This window comes from Polypterus senegalus, chromosome 12, assembly GCF_016835505.1.
Source record: "Polypterus senegalus isolate Bchr_013 chromosome 12, ASM1683550v1, whole genome shotgun sequence".
In the NCBI taxonomy this organism is placed as follows: Eukaryota; Metazoa; Chordata; class Cladistia; order Polypteriformes; family Polypteridae; genus Polypterus; species Polypterus senegalus.
The window spans coordinates 1,033,843-1,060,280 of record NC_053165.1 but is presented as its reverse complement, the minus strand read 5'-3'; the positions used below and the strand labels follow the sequence as shown (position 1 = coordinate 1,060,280).

Sequence of the window (26,438 nt, the reverse complement as noted above, 5' to 3'; positions counted from 1 at the left end):
AAAAATAAGTTGTATTTTTCTTATTAATCGTATGCATCTATAGCACTGTGTTTTAATGCCACATTTAAAAAAAAAAAAACAATGGATATTATGTATTGTCTGTATTACAGATCCTGAGAAACAAATGTTCAAAGTCTGCTGATTATAACGAATTTGAAATTGAGCCTGTTGTGGATGATGATAATATTTTGCCACCATATGTTCTGCGAACTGAAGATGGTAGCCCAAGAGTTACAATCAACACTGCTATTGGACATGTTAACAGGTTGGTATATTTAGTCTTTCACTATTTATTATCTTTTATCTTAAATCTTTTTTTATCACTATATGCCCATTTCATTAAAATGTATAGTTGTTATTGATGCGTAATGCAAGATTTGACAAAAGCACAATTTTAATTCTTATTGTGTTCATGTACACATGTAGCTAAACATATGACAAAGCACTCAATTGTATGCACAGTCAAACCATCAAATTAAGAGACAAAAGATAAAACATTTCAAACTATGCAGTGGGATGACTAAAATCCATACTATAATTTTAAAATGAGGTGTGCAGTATTTCTTTGTACCAGTTTATAAAGTGCATAAATATTCATGGCTGTGTTTGAACGCACTGTTTTAGATGCTACTCAAGAGTCTCTCATAAGTGCTTAGTTGTGTTTAATCTGATATTTGTGAAGGTTATTGCATATGGTTTACATCTTTGGCATGTATAAAACCATTCTTTGACCCCATGTCTTGTGGGTGTGAAAGGCCTTACTTTTCAAAGGTTCAATGTGGGAACACTCAGAATTGTTTTCTATTTATTGCCATTTATTTTGCCTGTAAAGAAATGAAAAAGATCTGTGGACCTAAAACTTGGCATGGGGTTGAACAGCCCACACCACAATCATTCAGGATAAATTATTATTTTTTTAATTATGTCTTTGGAGGTGACTCACAAATATTTCATGTGCATGTTGATGAAGAATTATAGAATGATATCTTTGACTCTTTCTCTGTGTGTGTGTGTGTGTGTGTGTGTGTGTGTGTAATAAGAGAATTCTACCCTACAGCCAGACCATAGTATACCATAGTATTAGTGGGCTGTTCTTATCAATAATTCTTGCTCATTTTGAAGCATTTGAATTTGAAGTCCTATGGCTAACAGCTACTTGAGTGACCAAGAACTCCCCACAACACCCCCTTGCATATTGAGTCATTGTGTTCATGCACTTTCACCTTTTGTTAATGAATGATAACTATGCCAACATCACATTGACCAGAGTTAATTGAGAATCATCAGCAGGTTTAGCAGTCTTCATTACAGGGTAGCATTTTGTACATGCTTTAGCAAGGACTGCCTGTGTAGACACTCATGCTTTCTATATAATGTATATCCCTCATTTACTAAATTTGTTTAATTTTATTTTGTCAGTTAGTACCTGTTTAGAATATCAATAAAAACATTTTTCTAACTCTCTTCTGAATATCTACAGACGTAAAGACCCAGTTAACTGTTTACTAGCTTCAGTTTTCTTTGAGTGACAGATTTCATCTAGCCTTGACACTTGAGTGTTGTATGTCTCATACTCTAAATTCCATTTTCTATTGCATGTTAACTTTAGAATTCCTCAGTAGTATTGTGTGTATCTATGTACATGTAATGATTTTTTGTAAGTCACATTGCATATTGCTATTAGCTAAATAAAGAATACTAATTCTAGATGCAAACCTTTTTTTTTTTTTAAACTAGTTAGATCAAAACCTCATTGAGAGGGGAAGACTTTTAATATTGTAGTCCCAATAATGACCATGAGTAAATTAAACAAAATAAAATATAACTTGAATCGATGTAGGTGAATCTTACAGTAGTTTTCATTCTGATTTCAAATAAACAATCAGACTTTCTCTCTGGCAAGGCTTTGAAGTGATACATTCTTAGAATTTATAGTAAATATATATTTACATGGGGCGGCATGGTGGTGCAGTGGTAGCACTGCTGCCTCACAGTAAAGAGACCCGGGTTTGCTTCCCGGGTTCTCTCTGCGTGGAGTCTGCATGTTCTCCCCGTGTCTGTGTGGGTTTCCTCCTGCAGTCCAAAGACATGCAGGTTAGGTGCATTGGAGATTCTAAATTGTCCCGGGTGTGTGCTTGGTGTGTGTGTGTGTGTGCCCTGTGGTGGGCTGGCGCCCTGCCCGGGGAGTTGTTCCTGCCTTGTGCCCTGTGCTGGCGGGGATTGGTTACAGCAGACCCCCGTGACCCTGTAGTTACTGTATAGAGGGTTGGATGATAGACGGATGGATGGATATATTTACACTATACTGTTTGTATATACATTCTTGGAGTGTCTCGTCTAAAAGGTCGATAAATGTGTGAAATTTACTGCTGTACTTGGCCTTAGGAATATCTCTGTTAAGGACTACCCTTGCCTTGGTATCCTTTCCATTCCAGAAATATCCCAGTGAAACTGTTTACTATGCTTGTCACTATCCTCTCCAAAATTTCCAGGGAAATGTTCACAAATGGCAATAACAAGATACAAGTCAAGTACTCTAGGAGAAAATATAGGTCTGAAATCCACATGAAAATTAACTTTTGAAGCACCCCTAATTTATTCTGTGATAAAATCTTTGTTCACCAGTGTTCTCATAATGGACAGAGCTGAAAATGGATTTCAGACAGAATTCAATTAAAAAATGAGTAAATACAGGAGAGGAGTATCGGGCAGAGCCCAGTCCACGTTATAGCATTTATGAGTTTTGACATATGTATTGGGTTCGGTTCGCTTTGGATTACATGCAAAGCTAATAAAAAGTATTCACTAGTTTGAAGTCAGGAATAGCTGGAAATTTATGGTTATAGAGTAGATTTATACCCTTTTTGGCATGTTCAAGATTAAATGATCTGATTGTCTGATTTAAATCATTTGTTAAATGCAAATAAAAGCTAAATTTAGATAGATAGATACTTTATTAATCCCAAGGGGAAATTCACAATCACTGGATAACTTAATATTAGAGTAAAATTAATGAAATCCAAAGAAAGAGTACTAAACTTTGATGAATGTTTTTAAACTCCTGTACTAGCTTACCTTGTCATTGCAAATTTTGTCTTTCACTTTCAAACCATGTGATTGATAGCACTAGCGATCAAATTGGTAATTTGCCATATTAAAATAATTGAATAACTTTTAATAAACAAATATTTAACCTTAGCTAAGCATAAGGCGAGATGTATGTTTCTTCTATTATGTGTAATTACTTTTGATACTATTTTGGACCAAACTGATGAATAAAACTTAACATCCAGATAGTAGTAGTAGTTGATATAACAAACCATTGTGAAACATCCAGTTGAGTGTTTGGGTTGCAAGGCAGGGATGAGGCACCAGTCCATCATAGGGTCTGCTCACCCTTTTCCAGTTTTGAATTGTGAATTAACCTAACCTTCACATCTTTCAGAAGATGAAGGCAACATGTAATACCTGGAGAAAACCTTGTGTGAAAACAGGAAGAAAGTGTACTCTCCATGTGGCTAGTGTCAAGGATGCTGGAATAGTGAGCTAGCATTGCTAGCTGGCAAGTTAGCCCTTGTTCCACTGTACCTCCCTTTGATGATTTAGAATCCTGTTGTCAGCCACTGGTGTTTAACTGCACCAGGGAGGTCACATTTGGTGACAGCCACTGCTCATTGAGCTTTATTTAATAAGCCTTATGTTTATTTAATAATTTGAAGAGATGATTGAACCCAGTACATGTACAGCAAATTTGGGTGTAAGCACATGAAGTGTTACCCTAAAATTATAATTGATAAGAAAAGAAAATGCAATAATTGGCCAATTTAAAATAACTTTTATTAAACTTGATTCAGACAATTTTTGTTACTCTTTTATGAAACTTAGGTACTGTGCACGGTTACCCAGTGATCCCTTTACACACCTTGCTCCAAAATGCAAGACTGTGGAAGTCCAAGACGGGTTCTACAGATCAACACTTTATCTTCCAATCAATTCACCCCTCAGAGTTCCCATTACAGTAAGTTTATCTTCTGTTATTGTTAAATGTTTAAAGTTGATATTTCATTTTACAGTTCAGTTTCCATAATATAATGTTTTTATTTGGTCATGTTATAAAGTGAGTCCATATTAGAATTGTTTATTTCATTTATTGGAAAGTAATAGAAGCTTCTGCCAATCTGTTAATCGGGGACATTTAAGGTCAAAGTGATTCCCTTGCTTGTATTGACTGCACAGGTGCATTTTGTATGAACACTTGTAATTTATTGCCTAGTTAAAATTATTATTAGTTGCTCATAGTAATATACAAATACATGATGTATTTGAACTAAAATATAATTTAATTTTTAATTATCTAATCCAAATGATTTCTCAGTAACTTTAGCATAACGAGGCAATTTTTGTTGATAAACCTCACCTGGTTGTTCAGTATTTTATAAGAGGAAGCTCATTGCCACCCACATTATTTGGTATTTTTGGTATTAACCCTAAATCAACAACAATTTATTTATATAGCACATTTTCATACAAAATGTAGCTCAAAGTGCTCAAATCAGAGGATATCAGATTAATCCTCGCTGATAATGGAACTTGTAATGTAATTTTATGGCTTGTTATCTTGCTTACCAGTGCTTATGTAACTGACATACTAAATGCAGGCATATTACTTATTCAAATGCATTGTATATTGTACCTGCATCTGCAAGAAATAAAGCATTCATTAGGGTATGAGATTGAAAATCTGGGCAGTTGTTGCAAGGTACAGTGCAAGATGATATTAAAGACAATTTTACTAACCTATAGAGGTTTCTTCTTACCTGGAAGGACCTTGAATGACATTATTAGTAAACCATATGAAGAGGAGTTCTACACCAAGTTTTGATCTGTGGTGTGTCATGCCAGTGCACCCCATAAACAATGAGTGCCCCACTGAAAATGTTTATAACTTATTTCAATAATCTGTATGTCTTGTGCTCAACAGTAATTGTACATACAGTTTTATACTTGGAGAGAGCATCATTTTCTCTGACAGCTAAACACAAACAACTGGAAAGAATCGGGAGCTTAAAGATTTGCTTACTATTGATTTATTTATACAGCAACCATAGGAAAAAACAATTCGGACGTGGGAGTCAGTAGGTTTTGCGCCCTAGGAACCAAGTTACCTGAACTATTCTACAACATTTCAGTAATTAATTAACTGCTCTGATGCTAATCTTTCTGATCATACATAGGTTATTACAATAGCAATTGACGAGAATAATTATAATTAATTGCAGAATTATGGTGTTTGAGGGTTCCTCTAGAATACCCTTTTCTATTGCACAATTTGGCTCAAAAGCTAATCAGCACATCATCATCTCATAACAGACTGAAGTTTCGAGTTTGGCACTTTTTCATCTGGCCATTACAGCTCTAGTCCATCCTTAAGAAACTGAAACACAGACATACGCACCCATTTTCAAGATATTGATGTTTTCAGTATCGGGAGACACTAAGATGTTGAGATCTGTTGAACATCGGAGATTGAACTTTTTGATAAATCTAAAGCTTTCGCTTCTCCCCCATAGACAATAGGTTATGATGAGGGAGGGTGCAAAGCAACTTTAAAGACCATTTAAACATAAGCAAAGCTAAGTCATGAAGAAATAACATCAGAACAACTCATTTATGGACAGTGCTTTGATTAGTACAACATCAGAAACTACATATGCTGAGACAAGTAAAATTAGTGTTGACGTGACCAAGAAACGACAGATACAGCGTCAACATCTGTGTATTTCACTGAATTTCACTGCAGTTTTAAGCAGACTGGCTGAACACAAGCAGTATCATGTAATGTGTTGTAAGGCTTTAAAAAAACCAAAACTCAAGTCTAACCCATTCGCTGATGTATGTTTGACCAAAGTGAAACAGACCACTTTACACATGAATAAACACAACTGTCTTATCAGTGTGGACTGAACCTGTCATCAGTTACAGAGCCATACAAGTCTGATCCTTAGAGTAATCGATCATTACTTGTTGTTTAACCCAAAATAGTTTTTAAATGTTTGTAAAGAGGGCCATATTGTCTTATTTCATAGAACTTTTATTGGGACTTGTGCTTATAATAGCGAGTGTGATCTTGCTTTTTGTTTCTCTTTTCCTACCCGTATTCTTATTGTTACTTCATATTGCTGTTGGTTTATACAATACATAGACCTTTCACAATGCTTTTTTAATCTATACTTGTTCTGGATTTTTCCTTCCAATTTTATAAGTAAGGTTAAATTTACAAATTGCTCAGCTCTAATGGATAAAACCAAAGTGCTTTTTCAGCAAAGTAGGATAGCAAAGACAAAATACTGTATATACTTGTTTTGCTGACTTCGGTTACAAGAAATTTGATAAGACCCATTGTTTCCTGCAGAAGTTTTTAAAGCTCCTAGTAGCATTAGTTAAAGATAGTGTATGAATATTGTAATAAAACTTGTAAATACTGAGGTTAAAATGAGCCTTGACTCTTCCTTTTTTAGTATAAAAAAAAAAAATGTCTAAGTCTGAAGCGATTCTGACATTTACTCATTCTTTATTTAATATGTTAATCAGGCATCACAGGTGGAAAGCTGCATAAGCACTGTTATTTTTGTATTTTATTGTGCACTCTGTTCATTTTAGAATTTTGTTTCAGCTCTAATAGCACTTTAAGATTTATTTGTTTATCTGTGTCTTTTTTTTTTTTCTTTTTCAGGGACCCCCCATGGTTTGTGCAAGATTATCAGAGAAGGCTGTAGCCCTCTTATGTTGTGAAAAATTACACAATATAGGTAAAAAAATAAAGTAGTAAAATACTGTACTCTTTGGTTTGTCTTAAAATCAGATATTTTGACACTAAACCTGTTCTGAAGCTGCTTGATCAGAATGTTCTTTTTTGTATGATGCTATGGATCTTATCATTCAGATTAATAACATTTGATTTGATTACATTGAATTGTCAATGTAAATGCAGATACATATCCTATCGTAGCACGACTTGTAAACACAGACTTTTTCTTTTTGTATTTTTCTTGATTAAGTTGTGGGGTGTATTTCTTATAACAGTGTTTCTTATATCAAGCCGCCTTATAGAAGTGGGGTAATGATTTTATACCTGCTTAGGACCAAATTATTATTCTTGTTTTTTGAAGGGGGAAATAAATTAAAGAACTTATCCATAAATAAAATTTAATGTTCTTTAAAATTAAATTCTTTGTAGCTAGTGCCATTCCCACTTGAATGTTCTAAAGAAGAGCAGTGGGATTTATAATTATTATTGTTGTTATGGAACATCTATATTAAGTCTGTAAAACAAGAGACTGCTGTATAGTCGATGTTTCCTGATAGGCTTCAGCTCATATGAATATAATCCTGGACTACACTAAATTGGTTCAGAAAATGGATGTGCAGTTACTACTACTAAAATATTTCATTAGCATTCTACTGTAATCCTTTGGAAAACATGTGCCTTGAATTAGTTATTTAAATGCAAAGTGAGTGTACGTTTTTGTTTGTCTGTTTGTAACTAGGTGAACTAGATGATCATTTGATGCCTGTTGGGAAAGAAACGGTTAAATATGAAGAAGAGCTCGATTTACATGATGAGGAAGAAACCAGTGTACCTGGAAGACCTGGGTCTACAAAAAGAAGACAATGCTATCCAAAAGCTGTTAGTATAACTGTATAGTTTGAGTATTTTGTTTTTGTAATGAACACGTAAGTAATTTTATCTGGAAAAAAAAAAAAAAATCAAACTAAATAAAAAAATAACCTAAAAAGAACCAGCACTGTGAGGATAAAATCTGACAATTTAATGACCGCTTAAACCCACCTATAGAGAACTTAAGTGTATCTTGAGATTAAAGCTCTGTGAAGTTGCCTGTCATGTGAGCTGTACAAGCTGCTTAATCACATGTAATTTCACCATCATTTTACATAATTGCTGTAGCTGCAGACTAATGCTCTCCCTTATTGTTTTAATTCACCCTCAGGTTTTGCATTGTTTGTTTTTATTTTGGATGCTCTTCTCTAGACCCCTTGCACCACTTACAAAAGTTTCCATTAAACATCTATAAGTGGCTTTTAAATTTTTTATGCATTTTTTTTAGATTCCTGAATGCTTGAGAGAAAGCTATCCTGTTCCTGATCAACCATGCTACCTTTATGTTATTGGTATGGTGCTTACCACACCTCTTCCAGATGAGTTAAACTTTAGAAGAAGAAAGTTGTACCCTCCAGAAGATACTACTAGATGCTTTGGGATATTAACAGCCAAACCAATACCTCGGGTAAGTTTCTAGGTAGAAGATGTAAACTTTGATTTAGGTCTTGACTTTTCAAAAAAAATATATATTTTTTTTTTTAAGTTAACAATTTCTTTGTGCAGCTGTATGCCTTCTTTGTTAAGCATCATCATCTGTAAGCTGCAGTGTGCATGTGTATTGTTGGGTAAAAACTTTTTTTTTTTAATCTTAAACCAAAGTATAAAGTACAGGAGAATGTTTTAACTTGATTTTCACCCACAGTGTGTTTCTTCATTTTCATTTGCAGCTTGTCTGCTTAAAGGCTATGGCAATATATAAAAAAAATGGTAATATGATTGTCTTATAAAGATACCTTCATATGTAGGTACTTTTTGTGAGTGATTGTTGAACCATTTAATGCTGCTTAGCTGGCGGCAGGTGACAGTACTGCTGGACAGATGTTCTGTTAAATACACTGACCGTGTTGGCTGGGATTGGCTCCAGCAGACCCCCGCCATCCTGTAGTTGAGATATAGCGGGTTGGATCATGGGTGGATGTTCAATCTTTTTTTTTTTTTTCCCCCCCCAGATTCCTCATTTTCCAGTGTATACTCGCTCTGGTGAAGTTACAATATCCATAGAACTGCAAAAGTCGGGCTTTACTTTGAGTGCTCAACAACTAGAACTGATTACCAGGCTTCACCAGTACATTTTTTCTCACATTCTTCGTCTTGAAAAACCTGCACTAGAGTTCAGACCCGCAGAGGCTGATGCAGCCTACTGTGTACTACCTCTTAATGTTGGTAAGTATTTGACCATTACAGTTATTATACTATTGCTTTATTTTTAGGCTTACACAAATGTACTTTTTTTTTTTTTACTTCTAATTACTTATTTTATTTTTTAATTTGGATATTGTATTAAGTTACAATGTGACTACAAATATGAGGTATTCTTTGCTGACCTAAAATATTTATGTTGCTGTTATTAACATACAGACATGGACGAATTTGCTGGTACCCTTGCAGGTCATTAAAAAAAGTGCTAGGTGTCTCCTGAAAAGTGATTAATGAATGTCACTTGTCGCATGTGTACCTGCATGCCTGTGATATGTCATCAAGTAAAGAAAATGAATGAAGTACTGCTTTCACTATGAAGATATTTTAAAATGACCTGAACATATTTGTTGTTACCCCTAGAAAAGATCAAAAACAATTGGCTTTGAGTGATTTTTCAAACTAGCTGGTTTCTTTAATTAGTATCACACGTGCTTCCAGTGGTGCCATCGTTCAGCCTAATTAAATGGAAATAAGTACTCACTCCAGTGTCTCCCACACTTAACATGGAGTAGAGAAAGCAAAGGAGAGAGAATTGTGTGAGGAGATCATAAAGAAAATGATAGACAAGCCTGTTTCAAGGTAAAGGTTAGAAACGTGGAGGAGGCTTAGTTATGTTCTGGGGTGCCTGTGACTTTCACAATTGACACGACTGGAGCAGTTTGCTCAGGAAGAGAGGGACAAACTGGCTGTTGACAGGTGCAGAAGTCTCATTGAGAGCTACAGGAATCGCTTGTTTGCAGTGATTGCCACTGTGCAACACAATATTAGCTTAAGGCTCCCGTCGTTTTTGTCCATGCCATTTTCCTTTGTATTATTTGAAATATTCTTTTGAATCAAAATTATAAAGCAGAGTCTGAATTTTGTTAAATATGGAATAAAACAATGATGGGTGCCATTTATTTATTTATTTATTTATTTTCAGTTTTAAATAGTTTCAGAGACAAGTGTGGGTCTTTCTTTTTCATGGAAGGGTGCCAACAAATTTGTCCATGTCTGTAATTTAAAGAGGTTTGAAGTCTGTAGTCACATGAAACTTAAAAACATGTTTGATTGACAGTCACGCAGTTTAAGGCAGGCTTAACCTGTGTTAAATGTAGCATTTTAAAATGAATTACCTGGAAACAAACAATTCATTTCTGTTGTATAAAAATATTTTCTCCACTGCACCACTATACAAACCTATTTGCCATTGATGGGTTGTGTTAGTAAAGACTACTGTTAGTAAAATGACAGCACATGGATGGTGTTGAGCCAATGCTGACATTTCCTAGCAAACAACTTATTGAGAAGTCATTAGCAGTCAGTGGCTGTGGTTTATGTAATCTTGCAGAGTGGCAGCCATTTATGTCTTAAGCCCTATAGAAAATATTTTGAATTCTCTCATAGAAAGCCAGCTGTTTTGTAGTTTGTAATTTGTATATCTTTCATTTTCTTAGCACAGTATAGACATGGAGTAAATTTCCAGCTGACATGTAAAGAAATGGGAAAAGAAGATTTAAAGACCAGTTAAATTATGCTATAGCCTTTCTTCAACATATTTTCTCCTCTCATGGATGAGTCCTTATTGTGCTGCATTGCTCAACAATTTGGAAAAGCTCTGATCCTGGAAAGGATTCTTGTGTTCATTTGTTGGCTTTTTATTTAGCCTGTGCTAAATCTACTACCAAATGATTAGGTTCAATAGAAATGTTTCTCCCATGGCTGACGCAACAGTTGAAGTATTGACTTTGTCGTATTCTAGTCAAGCAAGTTAGCAATTACGAGCAGAACAGTAAGCATTAATAAATACTTACAAGAATAAAATCCAGGCACTATTTTGTTAAGACATGTCTTGTCAAATTGATAGAGTTAATGTATGCTGAAGCTGGTAGCAGTCCTAATCAGTCTTTGTTGGCATAATTTAAATTTTATATGGGACTGTGCATATTTCATCGTATTAATTGGTTATAGATGTAGATTTCTTTTTGTGATTCATCTTCATCAGTCAGCATAGTTCTGTGGTAAAGAAGCTAAGCTGATAAGATATAAGAATACAGGTTAATTCCTATTACTGGTTCACCATTTGACCTCCAAATTAATGAGCATACCAGCCCTCAAGTTGGGTGTGTGTGTGTGCAACTGTGTTTAGCCATAACCGTACAACCGGACATGCATACAAGAACAAATAAGAACTTCCCTGTTTGCCTCTGCCAGTTGTGTTTTCTCTGGTTCTTTGATTTCTTTCTTCTGATTCTTACTATGTTGACTTTTACCTTCATCCTAAATTCTTGTTAAGCTTTATCATGCAACACATTATTGGTTGTCTTCACCCCAATCAGTTACCTTGTTCTCATGTACATGCTTACTTTTGTAGTCACTGGCCTCTTTAGGTTATGTCTTTGGCTTGTTTTCTGAAGTAGCCTCTCATCGTCTAAGATGTATTATAGTATGTATATCTTAGAAGTGAAGTGATAAAGCGTAAGTCAACTGCTTTGATAAATAGTATTTAATGAGGGACATTGAATTGATCTGCTTGTTTTCTTTCATTCTTTCTCTCTCTCTGTGTCTCAGTTGAGGGCTCCAACATATTGGATTTAGACTTTAAGTTTATGGAGGATATTGAAAAATCTGAAGCACGAATCGGCATTCCCAATACACAGTATACAAAAGAAAATCCCTTTGCTTTCAAATTGGAAGACTACCAAGATGCTGTTATCATTCCAAGGTTAGTATGAAATGTGATATTTTGTTCACATTTGGGTGGGCTATAGCAGAGTGTCCTAATTTGGAATCTAGAAGTTTTAAAGTTTGGCAAAATTCAGGTAATTCATTAAAGAAATAAGTAAATGTTCTGTTTCTGAGAGATGTCTGGTTCAGGTTTGGCCTTAACAAGCCTGAATTACATTGCTAAGAGATGGATGTATTTTCTGAGAAGTGTTTCTTGTTTTATTTTATTTGGTTTTGCAACATTAATTTGACCTAAAGGTTTAATCAGAGATATGTTCCAGGGTAACAGTTACCAAAGCCTGCATTCCATGTAGATGTTGCATGCAAACGTAAATATAGCTAGCTAATGAATTCTACAATATCTATTCTAGAATATCAAGCAAAAGAGATTTTTAAAAATCATGCAAAGTTAGGATTTGGCAAGATATGAAGAACATCTCAGTTACTGGAAAATACTGTGAAAAACTTGTGTTCAAAACACCATCACAGAGATCTTTTATCATCAAATTCAGTAAAAATATAATTGTAGAAGATGAGCCCTAGCTGATTGCTTAGGAGCTGTATATTGACAAAACTTTATACATTTTTATTAACCTTTCTACCACAACACAATATTTTAACACTATTGATTCTTGACTTTTATCACCCACATGTCTTTATGTAACCATAGTTACATCTGTACTGAAAAGCAGCTTCCATAACAGAAATATATTAAATGAAGATTTCAACAGCTGCTTGAAGGAAAAAAGCTAAGTGTGCAAAATGTCATTGCATGGTGCATTTTCAGTGTATAGCTTAGGAGAAAAACACAATAGCTCTTGTAAGATACACCTGCAACAGTAGTTACATTTGTATTTCATAACAAACCGCCTGGCATTTTTGAACAAGTATATGACGATAAAATGCATCAGGCTGCAATCGTCTATGTAGAGGTCCACTAGTTCTTAGAAAATTAAGCACTGGTTTACGTCATGAAGTTAGAAAACAAAATCTGATTTAGACATTGATCCTAACCAGTTATCTGCTTGAGCTTGTCGGTGTTTGACATGATATCAATAAATACCTACAAGACTTGGAGCCAGATGTTATTTAATTTAGGTTTTAATTGAAATTGCTCAATGCATTTGTTCAAAAACTTCACTGCCAAATTAATAAAGATCCAGAGGAATTGGTTCAGCAGTTTCCATTATGAAGGAAAGGTGCAAACATTCCCAAACTGTCAAGTTATAAATTGCATGAACATACCATATTAGTGACACAGATAAAGATTTTCAGATGATGTGGAGTGGATCCACTTATTACAGCAGGGAAAAGAAGACTTTACCTAAAACCGTGTCAAATGAAGACTTTCAATTCCTGGGAATTGTAATTTTTTTAAATTAATTTAGTAAAAACATGAATTCCAAAGTTCTGAATATGTCTGAAAGTTATATGTCTATGTTTATGTAATCTGTAGGTGCTCATTGTCATAAAAAGGTTGGGAATGTCTGGTCTAGTGCAGTATTATTGTTCATGATATATTCTATATGATTTGAATGTACATACTTACAGCAGTTTCTTTTATTACTAGGTATCGCAATTTTGACCAGCCTCACCGGTTCTATGTTGCTGATGTCTATACTGATCTTACTCCACTTAGTAAATTTCCATCTCCAGAATATGAAACATTTGCAGAGTATTATAAAACCAAGTATAACCTTGATCTATCAAATTTAAACCAGCCCTTGCTGGATGTGGACCACACTTCTTCAAGGTATGTAACAATTGTTACCTTCTACATAATTGATACACTTCAGATTTATGTCAAACCCCCATTAACACAATTTCTTTTTGAAACTATCATTATTACATTTCAGTTTAATTTTTTAAGTATCTTTTTTTTTTTTTTAAGACTGAATTTATTAACTCCTCGACATCTCAATCAGAAAGGTAAAGCTCTTCCTTTGAGCAGTGCTGAAAAACGTAAAGCAAAGTGGGAGAGTCTTCAGAACAAACAGGTTTGAAACCGTATTTATTTACATGAATATTTGTAAAGGTGTTTTGTAAGTTTTACCTTATAACTTTACAGCATACTGAAATTTGTCAGAGTTTTTATGTACTTTTTTTTTTATAATTTGTATGCATATGTGATGCATTTTAAAACTGGAGCGAGAACTGTTAGTTAATCATTATATTCATTATTGGATTTGAATATTCCAGATTATAATGAGAATGGAGCCATCAGTATTAACAGTAATAAATGTGGCTGTTTTCATATAGTTATTTGACAGTGCTTCCTCTTAAACATATTTTTAGTAGCATTCTTTTGTTTCCTCCTTTTGTTTATTTGTGCAATTCCTATATAATTAATGTCATATTTCCAAAGTTACTTTTTCAAATGATGCTCTTTTAGGTTTATGAGCACTGCTATTATTTACCTCTGTGTGTGTGCTAAAAATAAGATGTACTTATGGGTAATACACACATTTCCTGTGGACAGGAAGAAGTCCGCTAGTGCTGCATTAAAGGTAGCTTTTTCTATTGTCATAGTTATTCTATAACTGGTATTAAAGATTGTGACAGTAATGAGGGGGACTTCACTGTCGCTTGTAACATGTAACTGATTCTGTTTGTTTTTTAACCTTAGGCCCCATTACAATTTGGGGTAAATGGAAATAAGTTAAAGGGAATTTGAACAGTGATCTGAGGTGAGCTTTATTAAACCATTTAAGACCAGTGTACTCCACAAAGAGTATGCCAGTTCTTAGTTTGCACTAGGTATGCTCCATTCAGATATTCTTTGGGCAGATACCAATTACTCATTTCATTTTACTAGAACTGAACAGTTCTGGTTCAGATACTAATTCTTTTTTCTCTATCCATTTAATTTTTTTTTAATGATAACAACAACAGCAACATTTATTTCTATAGCACATTTTCATACAAATAATGCAGCTCAAAGTGCTTTACATGATGAAGAAAGAGAAAAAAGCCAAAATAAATAAGAATTAAAATTAGGGAACACTCATTAACATAAAATAAAGGTAAGGTCCAATGGCCAGGGAGGACAGAAAAAACAAAAAAAACTCAAATACGGCTGGAGAAAAAATTAAAATCCGCGAGACCACCTGACCAGCCTCCTCTAGGCATTCTACCTAACAGAAATGACCTCAATCAGTCCTCATCGTATTCAGGGTTCTAATGGAAGATAATAAGATCCTGGAAAAACAGCAATGCAGAAGACTTGCATCCTGTCTTAAAGTGTTATCTGATGTTTGCTTTTGCTGACAGATTCTATGTGCTTTAAAAGGAGGGTTCTTTTGCATTCATCTAAGACGTAGTTACAACAGCAGTGATATCGACAGCTGGAAAAGAATGCAGAGGTTTTGACTGCAGTCGCCTTACATCACAAACTTGGGCTCCTAGATGCATAGTCTAAAAGTAGGAACAAAAAGAGAATTGTTAACTACAACTATTTTTCATTTCAGCCAAAAATATATACTTCCTAGTAGAAATAAACTAGATGAATTGATTTCCTGACTGATCTAAGCACACTGGGGCAGTACAGTAAAGACTCAAGTTTGTTCTAATGCTGTCAGGAATGTACAGTACTTACATTTAACACTTAATTAGGCATAAATGTGATGATTAAAGGTTAAATCTGTGTCAAATATAGCACCTATATTTTAAAGTCTTTGAACAAAACTAAAGAGCAAGTACTTTTGATTAGGAGTTGTTGGTGTTGCTTTATTTTTTTATTGACAAAAATAACTACTAAAATCACTTTTTCTGAATTTCAAAGCAAATCATTTTATCACTCAAGCAGTTAATTCATTGTATGATTGGAGTACTGTCATTGAATTTTTTTGGCAACTGCAGTTGTGTGTCATCCGTATATAAACAGAATTTCATAAATGTTACATAATAAATTATAAAAACACATAAACATATAAAAAAAACAAAACTGTACTCTATAAGATACAATGCCTGACTGCACCCTGAAAGAAGTACTGCAGTTGTTAGTAACTTTTTTTTTGTCATTTTTTTTTTTTATATATATTAACCCCTTGTAAGAAAAGACAGATATGCCAAGTATCATTTGAAGTTGTACAAATTATAAGAGTTACTCTCAAAAATGTAAAAGACGCCACCCAATTTTCTTGGCCCTGTCCAAACCAGTCAACGGTCTCTAGCTCTTTTTGAGTTTTTCCAGGTGCTCCTAACCTAGTCAACAGAGAGGGTCACTGTCATGTGTCTTGAATCTGTTCTCAGTTGGCCATACCTGCTATGCTGTACCTCATGTTAAAGGTGATCACAGGCCACCTGACTACAGGGTTCAATCCACTAGCCAATGAAGAAGTGAGGTAAAATGTATTGTCAGACTGACTGGACTTAACTTCTGCTTCACCATCACATTTTCATGCTATGTTTTCAAAACATCCGCCACTGCACCAGTTTTTGGTCAGTCTCACAATCATTTCTATCCTCACTTAAAACGAGTTATTTGACTGCCTCTTCCCATTCCTGCACAGATCAAGTCACTTTTTTCAACAGCAGCACCATATTTGGCTGTGCTAATTCTAATCCGCACTACTTCATACTTTACTAAAAACCTGCTGCATTGGTCAACAGAAGCATAATCTGACACATTACAACTATCCCTTTGAAAATAATGAACAGGAAGAGGTGGTGAGACATAATGTAGACATAGCGTAAAAACTATTTAAAGTACTTGATTTAACACAAAGTATGTAAATATAACTCTCTTCCTAATGACTCGTACAGTAGCAATAGGTGGTGTAATCTGAAAATCCTGAAGCTCATTTCATAACGTAGAAAGGGAGTAATGGTCATTATTATGGTATTTCTAAGTAAATAAAGCAAGGACAAATGGTTCCTCCATGGTTTTCATGACCAGGATGAAATCTTTATTATTTTTTGTGAGATGGATGATCAACAATTTATAAAGAGGCTATTTTCCAATACCCCGGCATAGGCTCAAAGGTCTGCTTGGTACGGATATTATTTGATCAGACAGGTGTAAGTAAATCTATTTATGATTATTTATTCTTTTTCACAATGAACTCAGAATACAACTATTCCTATCATTAAAAAAAATATTAAATAGCCAAAATTTGCCTGCTTTGACAAATGTGTCCCTAAGTCAAAAATATAAAATACAAGCTACCTACATCTGCACAAGGCAATTTATAAGCCAACCGCAGCACAACGGAACACTACAGCCTTTATGTCCACGCAGAGTTAAATCCATACAGTACATATATGAAGGAAAGAGGTAATCACTGTTGTACATCTGCCTTTACAAGCTGCTATGCATACTGTATGCACCAAAATGTCTGTAAGAAATAAAAGAAATAAGGCATGCCATCACGTTACTGAACCCCACCCCCGTGCTAATCTTTTCTTCTTTTCATACTGCATGAGCTTTTTCACTAAAGCAGTATTGATTAGAATATCAATGATATATTTAATAGTAAAAGGGCTATATATACTGTATATCTTATTTTTCAAGAAGCAGTTTTCTCAGATGTTCATCTGCGTCCCTTTGTCAGTAGTGCAGAACCCTACTTTTCTGAACAGTCTACCTGAAACTTACTCTGCGTGAGCCTTTTTGGCACTGGCGAACACCTGAAAACTGACACAGGTAGAGATTCAAACATCGAAAGGTTCTCGGAGAGCATGTACATTTCTAACAAACCATGTTTGAACCTTGCCTTTATTATAGACCATCCATGACTAGCAAAAAAATGAAAATCCAATAAAAATTCAACTCTTTAATTAAGATCGGGTAAGACCATTCTCCCATATTATATCCTTTCAGCTATGGTCTGGAAATTCCTCTAAGATTACCGAAGAGGCAATAGGTGGCTCCCTTTCAAGCAGCAATTCCATTATCTCCAAAAACACCAAATATCTTCAGTAGTTATTAGGCTCAAAAAGCAGTCATTGTTTCTTCTCTACAATGCAAAGTCGTATTGAGGCAACCACTCTTGCTCCCAGGTAGACAAATTAGTTATTCATTAGCCGGCAAGGTACATGTGGGCATTGACACAGTTTTATTTTAATACAACTTTTATTTATTTCCTAAATTATGCTTTACAAGAGAAGAAGTATTGAAATCAAACGCACATTGCTAAGATTTATTAGTATTAGTATTGGCACTGTTGCATATGAGTATTTTTATTGTGTCATCAACACGCCTGATGACAGGGTAATACCTAGGTTGCCCACAGCTGGCATACACGCCTTGCGCCTAGGTTATTGATAGTCATGAGCTGAGTAACAACAAAAGTGGTGCAAAATAAAATGCCCAGTGCATTTTATTAAATACTCAACAGACCAAATCAAATAAATAAAAGTGTACTGAAATTTCCTTCCAAAGTTAATAAATAAATAATTGTAAAAAAATCAAGTGCACATTCAAGATAGGAGTTAAAAGCAATTAATAAATAATCCACAGGATATAAACAGGAAAAAATCTTAAAGTATAAAATCTAGGCTTCTCTCTGTCTCCTGTCTAAGTCTTGGTGCCATAGTCCAGTAATTATTTAGTCATTCTGTACTGATGTTGTTGAATTAAATGATAAGTTCCGTATTTTTTAAGTTGAAGTTATTTCTTCACACTACGGGTATTTATTAATTTGCCTCATAAAGTTCTAAAGTGAAGTACTTCTTTTAAATTTTAAAAACACCTTGTCTGTTCTTGTAGCTTACATTGGGCCCAAAGGGTACACAGTTCCATAGGTGACAGAAAAGGCCTTAAAATGTGCCACATTCATCCACTTGAAATAGCAAAGGGCTTGAAACAGGAAAACGTGCCTTCCACATTTATCATTTGTCATTCTCCCTACCCTTTTAAGAGAGTAGGCATTATAGCTTGTGCCAGGGTTATACTGGAGATATCAGAAAAAACCTACTAGGTGATCAGCCTATCCTAGTCTGCAGCCAAGAATGTCTTATGGACTTCTAGCTAACAGATCACCATCAAAGATATTTTCACTTTGTCTTGGACGGTTTGAGACTACATCACCTTGGTGAGCCTTAGTTCTGCCATTTGGTTTTGTATTGTATTCACAAACTGTGTGGAAGGTGTTAATCTTGAGCATGTGACAGTCTGTATATCTTATCACATTTGTTGTGCTGCTTTGTTGTTACTGAAATAATTTTCCACATTTACATTGCAATTTTGATGCCAGCTTTGATTTTGCTCTGGGCCTCTGTTTACCTCTCCGTGTTACCAGGTTTAATGCAGATTTAAATTACAGACTTGGTGCAGGAAATTGACTTTGCAGTTCGTCAGTGGTTTCTGATTAGGCAGTATCTATGTTTCTCTTGTGTCTATAATGTAATTAGCATTTTTTCCTTTGTTACCAGTTGCTAATTCTGCATACACTCATGAGTTAATTTGTGCCTCTAAGTGGTTGCTGCTTTAAATACATTCCACTCAGTCCATTTAAAGTAAAGAATTTTACAGTGTATTTCATTCTCCACAGATTTTGGTTCCTGAACTCTGTGCAATTCATCCAATCCCAGCATCTTTGTGGAGAAAAGCAGTCTGCCTACCCAGTATCCTCTATCGTCTACACTGCCTTCTTACAGCAGAGGAACTAAGAGCCCAGACAGCTACTGATGCAGGAGTAGGGGTCAAAACATTACCCCCAGACTTCAGGTACAATTTTATGTCATTAATGTGTTCTTTATTATCTATACATATTTATACTTTGAAAACTATTTCATATAGCACATACTTATTAAAATTATTTTTATATATATAATTAGATATTTAATTATTTTATAGAGGTTTAATTATCATTCATGTAAAAGAAGTGGCATTTTAATAGTGAGTCTGGTGATGTTAAATTAGTTTTTCACTATCTGTATTTTTTCAGTTGGGTTTAAAGTTTTGTATTTAGTTTCAATTTCCTTGTCGTCTTGTAAAGAAAATGTTTAGTATCTCATTTTTGTTACTTTTTTGAAAGTTTTATGAATAACTGATTATTTTTACTTGATTGATTTCTTCATAGAAAAATGTTCATATCCATAGATATTTTGGGGAGTAGTCCGATGTTGAGCTAGTTGCCTCATATCTAATGTAGTCTGCTTTAATATTTAAATTTGGTTTAGGTACCCAAACTTGGATTTTGGATGGAAGAAAACAATAGACTGCAAGACTTTCATCTCAAGTCCCAGTACTTGCACAGAAGAAAATGAAAATTACTGTAAGCACAGCATAACTGTAGCCCCTGATAATGCTGCAAATCAAGGTGCTAATGTAGAAACCTGCATGTGTGAGAGATTTACATTGACACCTATGAACTTTAAAGCACCTTCTGAATTGTCATCTGACATTAATAAACCTATTGCATTCTTTGAGGAAAATGGAGCTCTAATATGTGCCGAGAACCTCACTAATGGCAACACTGTTGAAGCTGAACACAGTGCCAGCCAATTTTATTCCTGCAAGAGTGAAATACCTTCACAATCAACTACCTCTGTTCCCATGCCTACTTCATGCAGCATTGAGAACCAGCCCAAGCCCAGCTTTGAATGTACTGTAATGGATAATTGTATCTATGGATACTCTAAAAAATCTACCTCAGAAAGTTGCCTAGAAGTGGCAACACTGGCAAGATATTTGGCACCTTTGACAGTTTCAGAAAATTCCGAACTTGCAGTCATCCCTGTAAATGGTGACTCTCCTAAAACGTTTGGTCCGAATCCCGGGCTTATTTTACAAGCCTTGACTCTTTCCAATGCTAGTGATGGGTTCAATCTTGAAAGACTGGAGATGCTTGGAGATTCCTTTCTCAAACATGCAATCACAACATACTTATTTTGTACATATCCAGATGCTCATGAAGGTCGTCTCTCCTACATGAGGAGTAAAAAGGTCAGTTTAACGTTGCTAGTAATTTTGCCATATTTTAATTTTAGTAATAAGATTATTTTCATATGTTATGTACCTTCATTTTTCTTAATGTAGCTTCAGTGTTTTTATAGTGCACGCATTACCGTGATTTAAATTTGCATAAGAAAGGTATTGAAAATTAGAAGTTACATTTTAATCGACAAATATGAAATTTTGTTCTCATAGGAATAGTAAAGCTTAAGTGAAAAAAAGAAAGTCTCTTTGAAAGTGTTCATATGGGGAAGTTTGGATTTTCAACTTAATCTTAAAATTTTGCAGCTGAGCAGCAATAACCGAGTCATCTTCAATAATACTATTTGTTTTGTTTATAAAAAATGAGTACACGGTAATGTACAATCTTTGTAAAAATTAATTTGTCCTGAATACTGATGTATAACACATAGACATAGATGTTGATAATTCATAGAGAATGAGCTCCGGAAGCTGCCTCCTTCTAAAGGTCCCCTTCAATAATGAAGGAAGTCATTTTGATTGTGATTGTGAAGTGGATGAAACTAAAAAGGAAACTGATGAGAAGTTTGAAATGATATAGATGAAATTAGAAGAGTGGACTGGACTCGTAAAGTTGCCTAGAGCTTCAAATAAAGCTGAAGAGAATTTTCTAGTCACCCCGTCAGCCTAGATAAATTCTGACAATGGCTGTAACTTGTTGGTTATGGTTGTTGTACCTGTAGGAATAAACGTACATTGAAAAATCATATTAAGTACATCTTGCTAAACAAGGACAGAGCTGCTAGTGTTTGCAGTATTAACTTAATTGATTTACATATAAGAAGTACAAAAGGTGAATAGAGAGGCCACCAAGTGACCAGGTACATTGGGCAAGCCAAATTAGACGTGTCTGAAACAGAATTATGCATATCTCAGTATACAGCTGTTTCAAGAATGTATTTTCAGTTGTCTCAAATGCATATCTTAAAATAACATTCTGATTCATTTAGTTATCTGAAGTATATTTTAAGATATCTAAAATGAATTTTGAGATATCTTAAAATAAAGTCCTTTATCGTTTGTAAAAATTGAAATATCTCAAAATGCAAATCCAGATATTTCAAAGTGGCTTCCTGTAAAATTGTCCATGCCTTCAATGGGATGACTGCACTTTTTAAGATATTTTTAACGAATATGAGATATTTTGAATTGCACAGGAAGTTGTTTTAAGATACTATAAACTCTATTTCACATTTGTAACTCACGTTCACCATGGATTATCCTGGAGTCTTCCTTCCACACCACAAATGTGTGCATGCTATGTTAATTGAAGACTCTAAACTGACACTACATGTGTGAGTGGTCATGATTGTTTCTGTGTGTATGTATACAGTATTTACCCTGTAATCGATAGGTGTCCTGTCTGGGTCCTGGTTCCTGCTTTGTGCTCCATGCAGTTAGGATAAGCACAGTCTCTGATTTAATTCAGTGGGTTCAGGAAGGGAATGGACACCTCAAAAAAATTAAGATAATTAATTAAAATGCTTGGCAAAAGCCAGAAAAAGAACATAATTAACAACATGTCTATCAATGATGCAGTGCTGGGCAATATATCTATTTTTGATTTGATGTTTAAGGAAAATGTAATATTCAGAAGCCAGTATTGCAGTTTTCAGTACTTTTTGATTTTAAATAACTTCTCCTGGCGGTTAAAATCCACAAGGTTGCCACCACTGTTTCTCAAGGTGAGTGTAGCAACTCTGCCCATATTGCCTAGTGATAGTGATGAGCAGGAAAAAATCTGAGCAAGAACCACAAAATGAATAGCTTGGAGCCGATGGCGTTAGCTCTGCCATTTGAAAATGGGGTAGCAGTGTAAGTAGTATAACTTCTAAAATTAAAACAAGTTACTGCATATACTGTAAATATACCATCTAGATGCCTGCAACAGCCCTGTTGCCCCTCATCATTAAATGGCCTCTGCTAAACAAAACAGCAGGTAAAGAGAGGTAACGAATGGCTGCACTGACTTATGCTGCATTCCATTTGAAGAATGTAGTCTGAATTTCTGAGTTCCTAGTTGGAATGTTCAACTGGAACAGCCCCTTAAGTTGGACTTTCGACTGGGATGATCTGTCAAGTCCAAGTTTGTCTGACTGTAGATCAAGATGTCAACCCAAAATGGCGATGTACACCACAATAATACAACAGATTTCACTATACTGTTTATTAGCACTTCTTTCTACTTGTACCTCATTAAATCAGTCGTACACACAGCACTCTCCAACATCTATCTGTGACTATGCTTCTACAGTGTTTAGATGTAAAACATATATGTAATATTCATATATACATTTATTGTGATCTATGATTATTGCACTGATGAATGAAGAGCTTCGTCTTTTCTTATAGTATAAAATAAAGTTAAATACAGCAAGAGAGAGCAATATTTACAGTGGTTGTGGTGATGACTGATAGACACACCAGCAAAACATGCAAGGTGGTGAACACAATACATCTAAAGAAAACTCAAATATAAATAGAGGAGATATATACAACAAATGTGTTTAGAAAAAAAGAGCTGTTTCTTTGAGGCAGGGCTGTTACAGAAATTGGTAATTTTGAAAAAAATAAGTTTCTCACTATAATGTTTCATAATTTTATTGTGAGACAATATACCAGGTTTTGGTCTCTAAATGGATTCTATGTATTTAAATGTCTGTGGCGACCTGAGCTTCAGTCTTTAAGGTATCTATTGCATTTTGGGTCAGATTTACCACAGTATAAATTTAAGCCAGTTATCACCAAGACCCTGCTATGATTTTGTTTACATTTCATTTTGTCCTGTACTAGGCTGACCTGCCTTTTAAGTTTACTACTTCTTAAGACAATTCAATATGTTGATCAATTTGATATTTTATACAAACTCATCAATTTGTTTATATTGCATTTGAGCGGTATTACTTTAATACTCGTAGTTTCTGTTATTTTTGTGATGAAATTTAAACTTTTTTTCTATATTGAGGTCGCCATTTTGAACCCCCCTGATATTTACTACGTGGTGAGGCATTTGTACTCCATCAACATTAATTATTTCCAGAGACATCATTTTGTCTATTTTTCCAGCGCATCGCGCACAAAAGCAAGGGAATGATGGGAGCACCAGAACTCTATTCACATCATGTCGCTTCGTACCGCAAACTGCAAGTAAGTAAGTTTGTTATAAGCAAATACCGCTACGCTTTCCACTCACGGGACGGAAGGACAATCCCGACCGCTTTTATATAGGTAGAAAGAAGAAGAAGATCTCGCACAGTCTGGGGTAGAAAATCATCTTTTACCTGGAAAAACAAAACTACAAATCCCATCGTGCATTGCAAAATGGACGGGGCGTGTGTGAAACTCCGCGCCTGCGTAGCACTCACGGGACGGAAGGGCAATGCCGACCGCTTTTATATAGAAGGATATTCCTATCATAAAACAATTAAAATTTCCTGATCTAGCCAGTAGTTATTCTGTACAACATATCTGTCTATTATAAAAGAAAGTCTTGAGATGAGACTTTTTCCAAGAGATTTGGTCAAGTCCCGCCCTCCTCTCAACCATTTACAACCACGCCCATGATCCACTTGCCTCTCATTCATGTGAATGCTTTTGACAGACACAGTTCCTGTGCGCTCAGCTCATAAATTTTAATGTTTTCCTCACTTTAAGTCCCCAGTAAAAGAAGACTTATTATGTCTAAATCTTATTGATGAATTTCATCCAGAAGGGTTATCAACAGAAGAAATAAGTACACGGGCAATCCTAACTCAGGCAAACGATGAAGTCAAATAAAATAATGTGAAAATTGTCGGATCGGTTACATGGCAATGACCTGTGAAATTTTAACAGGCAACAAGGTAATGTAGTACATCTTCCACGGATAACATTAGACACCAACGGAGATCTTGATATTCCATTCCTATTAAAACGTTTACAGTTTCCCGTTAGAATAGCTTTGGCTATGACAATTAACAAATCACAGGGACAAACATTCACAAAAGTCAGTTTATTTATTAGAGAGAAAGAAACAATATTCACTCACGGGCAGTTATACGTTGCGTTGTTACAATGTAATTCCAAACACGGAATCAAAATTCAATGCGATATTGACAAAAAGTTAATTCAAAAAGTTGTTTTTACTGAAGTTTTACACTAAAAGAGTATTTGTGTGTTAATTTCAAAGCCAAAGAGAACAAAAACATGTAACTCAACGAATACCTCTAACACAACATGAAACACAATTTTCTTTCAATTTATTATGTTTTAAATATGGTTAATTACTCGCTGTAATGTAAAATAGTTAGGTCTATTATGCACATGTAACAATTCCCATGAAAATAAAAATCTGTTTAAACTGTACATCTGCTTCCCCATATGAAAGCGGCTGATCCGTGAAGTGGTTAGCGCGTAGCACCCGCCCAGGTGAGTGAAGCGAGCAGGGGGCAGTGCCCCCTAGTACACAATTAAAACTCAAAAGACACAAATGTTTTTCATCATTTATATACAGACGGTATTGAATTATTTGCTTTAGAAAATATGTTCAGTGTTATTATTCAGTGAACAGATGGCATTGTGGTGTAGTGGGTAGTTCAGCTGCCTCATGCATACAGATTCATATCCCGCACCCGGTTGTCTCTGTGGGGTTTACACATTTTCCCTTTCTCTGTGTGGGTTGTATTTTCTTCCAGTACTCCTTTCATATTGCAAAAGACATGCTGATTAAGGGTGACAAGGGTATCATTAGTGAAGAGCTGTGTTGGCTTTTATCTTCAAAAGGGGAAAATATTCAAGATTATACATTTAAATATTATATGTCTGTCCATCATTTTTTTTCCCCAGATAGAAATAACATAAATAACATTTACCAATGTTTTAGTCACAAAATTACCACACACTTGTAAAATACTGTCTAGAGCAGTGGCTCTCAAACTCTGTACTGGGAACCCCATGTGGCTACAGGTTTTTGTTCCTAGCAGTTTTAGAATCATATTAAATTTGCTGATCTTTTTTCTAATCTCATATTCTGCATTCAGCAAAGCACAGTAATGTGATTTTTACACTTCTACGACATTTAGAAATATTTGTAATTTTGCAGTAGCTTTAAATGCCTAACTCTGCTTTGTTATGTTCCTATTAATTTGCCTTTTTCTGTGTATTTTGCTCCCTTAATTGTACCCTAATAATGTCAATTAACAATCAGCAGAGTAGACACTCTGACAGACAACACTGAATGCTTAAAGGCTGCGACATACTTCAGTGTTAGACCCACTAACGTGCTCATTAGTATGTAATCGATTAAATTACCAGATCACCTAGAAAAACACAATGAAAATGTTAATGATGATGAAAAAATCTATCATTAATATACATTCTAATAATTTTGTAATTTCCATATCGACTCCACAACAGAAACTGGGAAATAACAGCTTGCTTAATTAGGCTAGGAGTCTCAATTAAAAACAAACATTGATTGGAGCAGCGTTCAATGGAAAAGTTCTGTTGTATCAAAATAATATATAAACAAGATTACATTATTAAGACTAACAAGATTACAATATGCAAGCATTCGAAAGCTAGTTAGCCAATAAAAGGTGTCATTTTGCTTGGCTTTTCTCTATAGTCTATTATGGTCATGTAAATATTCTGTTAGTCTGATGCTGTACATACTGAAATAGTAATAATAGTATGAGTTGATCATTTTAATTTTTAATAATTTGTATTTTTAAA

At 34.8% G+C, this 26,438-nt stretch overlaps 1 protein-coding gene across 2 annotated transcripts in view; it reads left to right on the top strand.

Annotated features, from left to right (window-relative positions):
• The window catches only part of dicer1 (dicer 1, ribonuclease type III), a 79,356-nt gene that overhangs the window by 33,186 nt on the left and 19,732 nt on the right, over positions 1–26,438 (top strand). For both annotated transcript variants that reach the window (XM_039773398.1, XM_039773399.1), the window contains 11 exons: positions 111–265; positions 3,886–4,018; positions 6,734–6,809; positions 7,548–7,687; positions 8,127–8,306; positions 8,851–9,064; positions 11,651–11,804; positions 13,377–13,559; positions 13,698–13,803; positions 19,300–19,475; positions 19,931–20,696. In XM_039773398.1, coding sequence (XP_039629332.1) covers positions 111–265; positions 3,886–4,018; positions 6,734–6,809; positions 7,548–7,687; positions 8,127–8,306; positions 8,851–9,064; positions 11,651–11,804; positions 13,377–13,559; positions 13,698–13,803; positions 19,300–19,475; positions 19,931–20,696 — 2,283 coding nt within the window. The remainder of the gene's footprint in view (positions 1–110; positions 266–3,885; positions 4,019–6,733; positions 6,810–7,547; positions 7,688–8,126; positions 8,307–8,850; positions 9,065–11,650; positions 11,805–13,376; positions 13,560–13,697; positions 13,804–19,299; positions 19,476–19,930; positions 20,697–26,438) is intronic.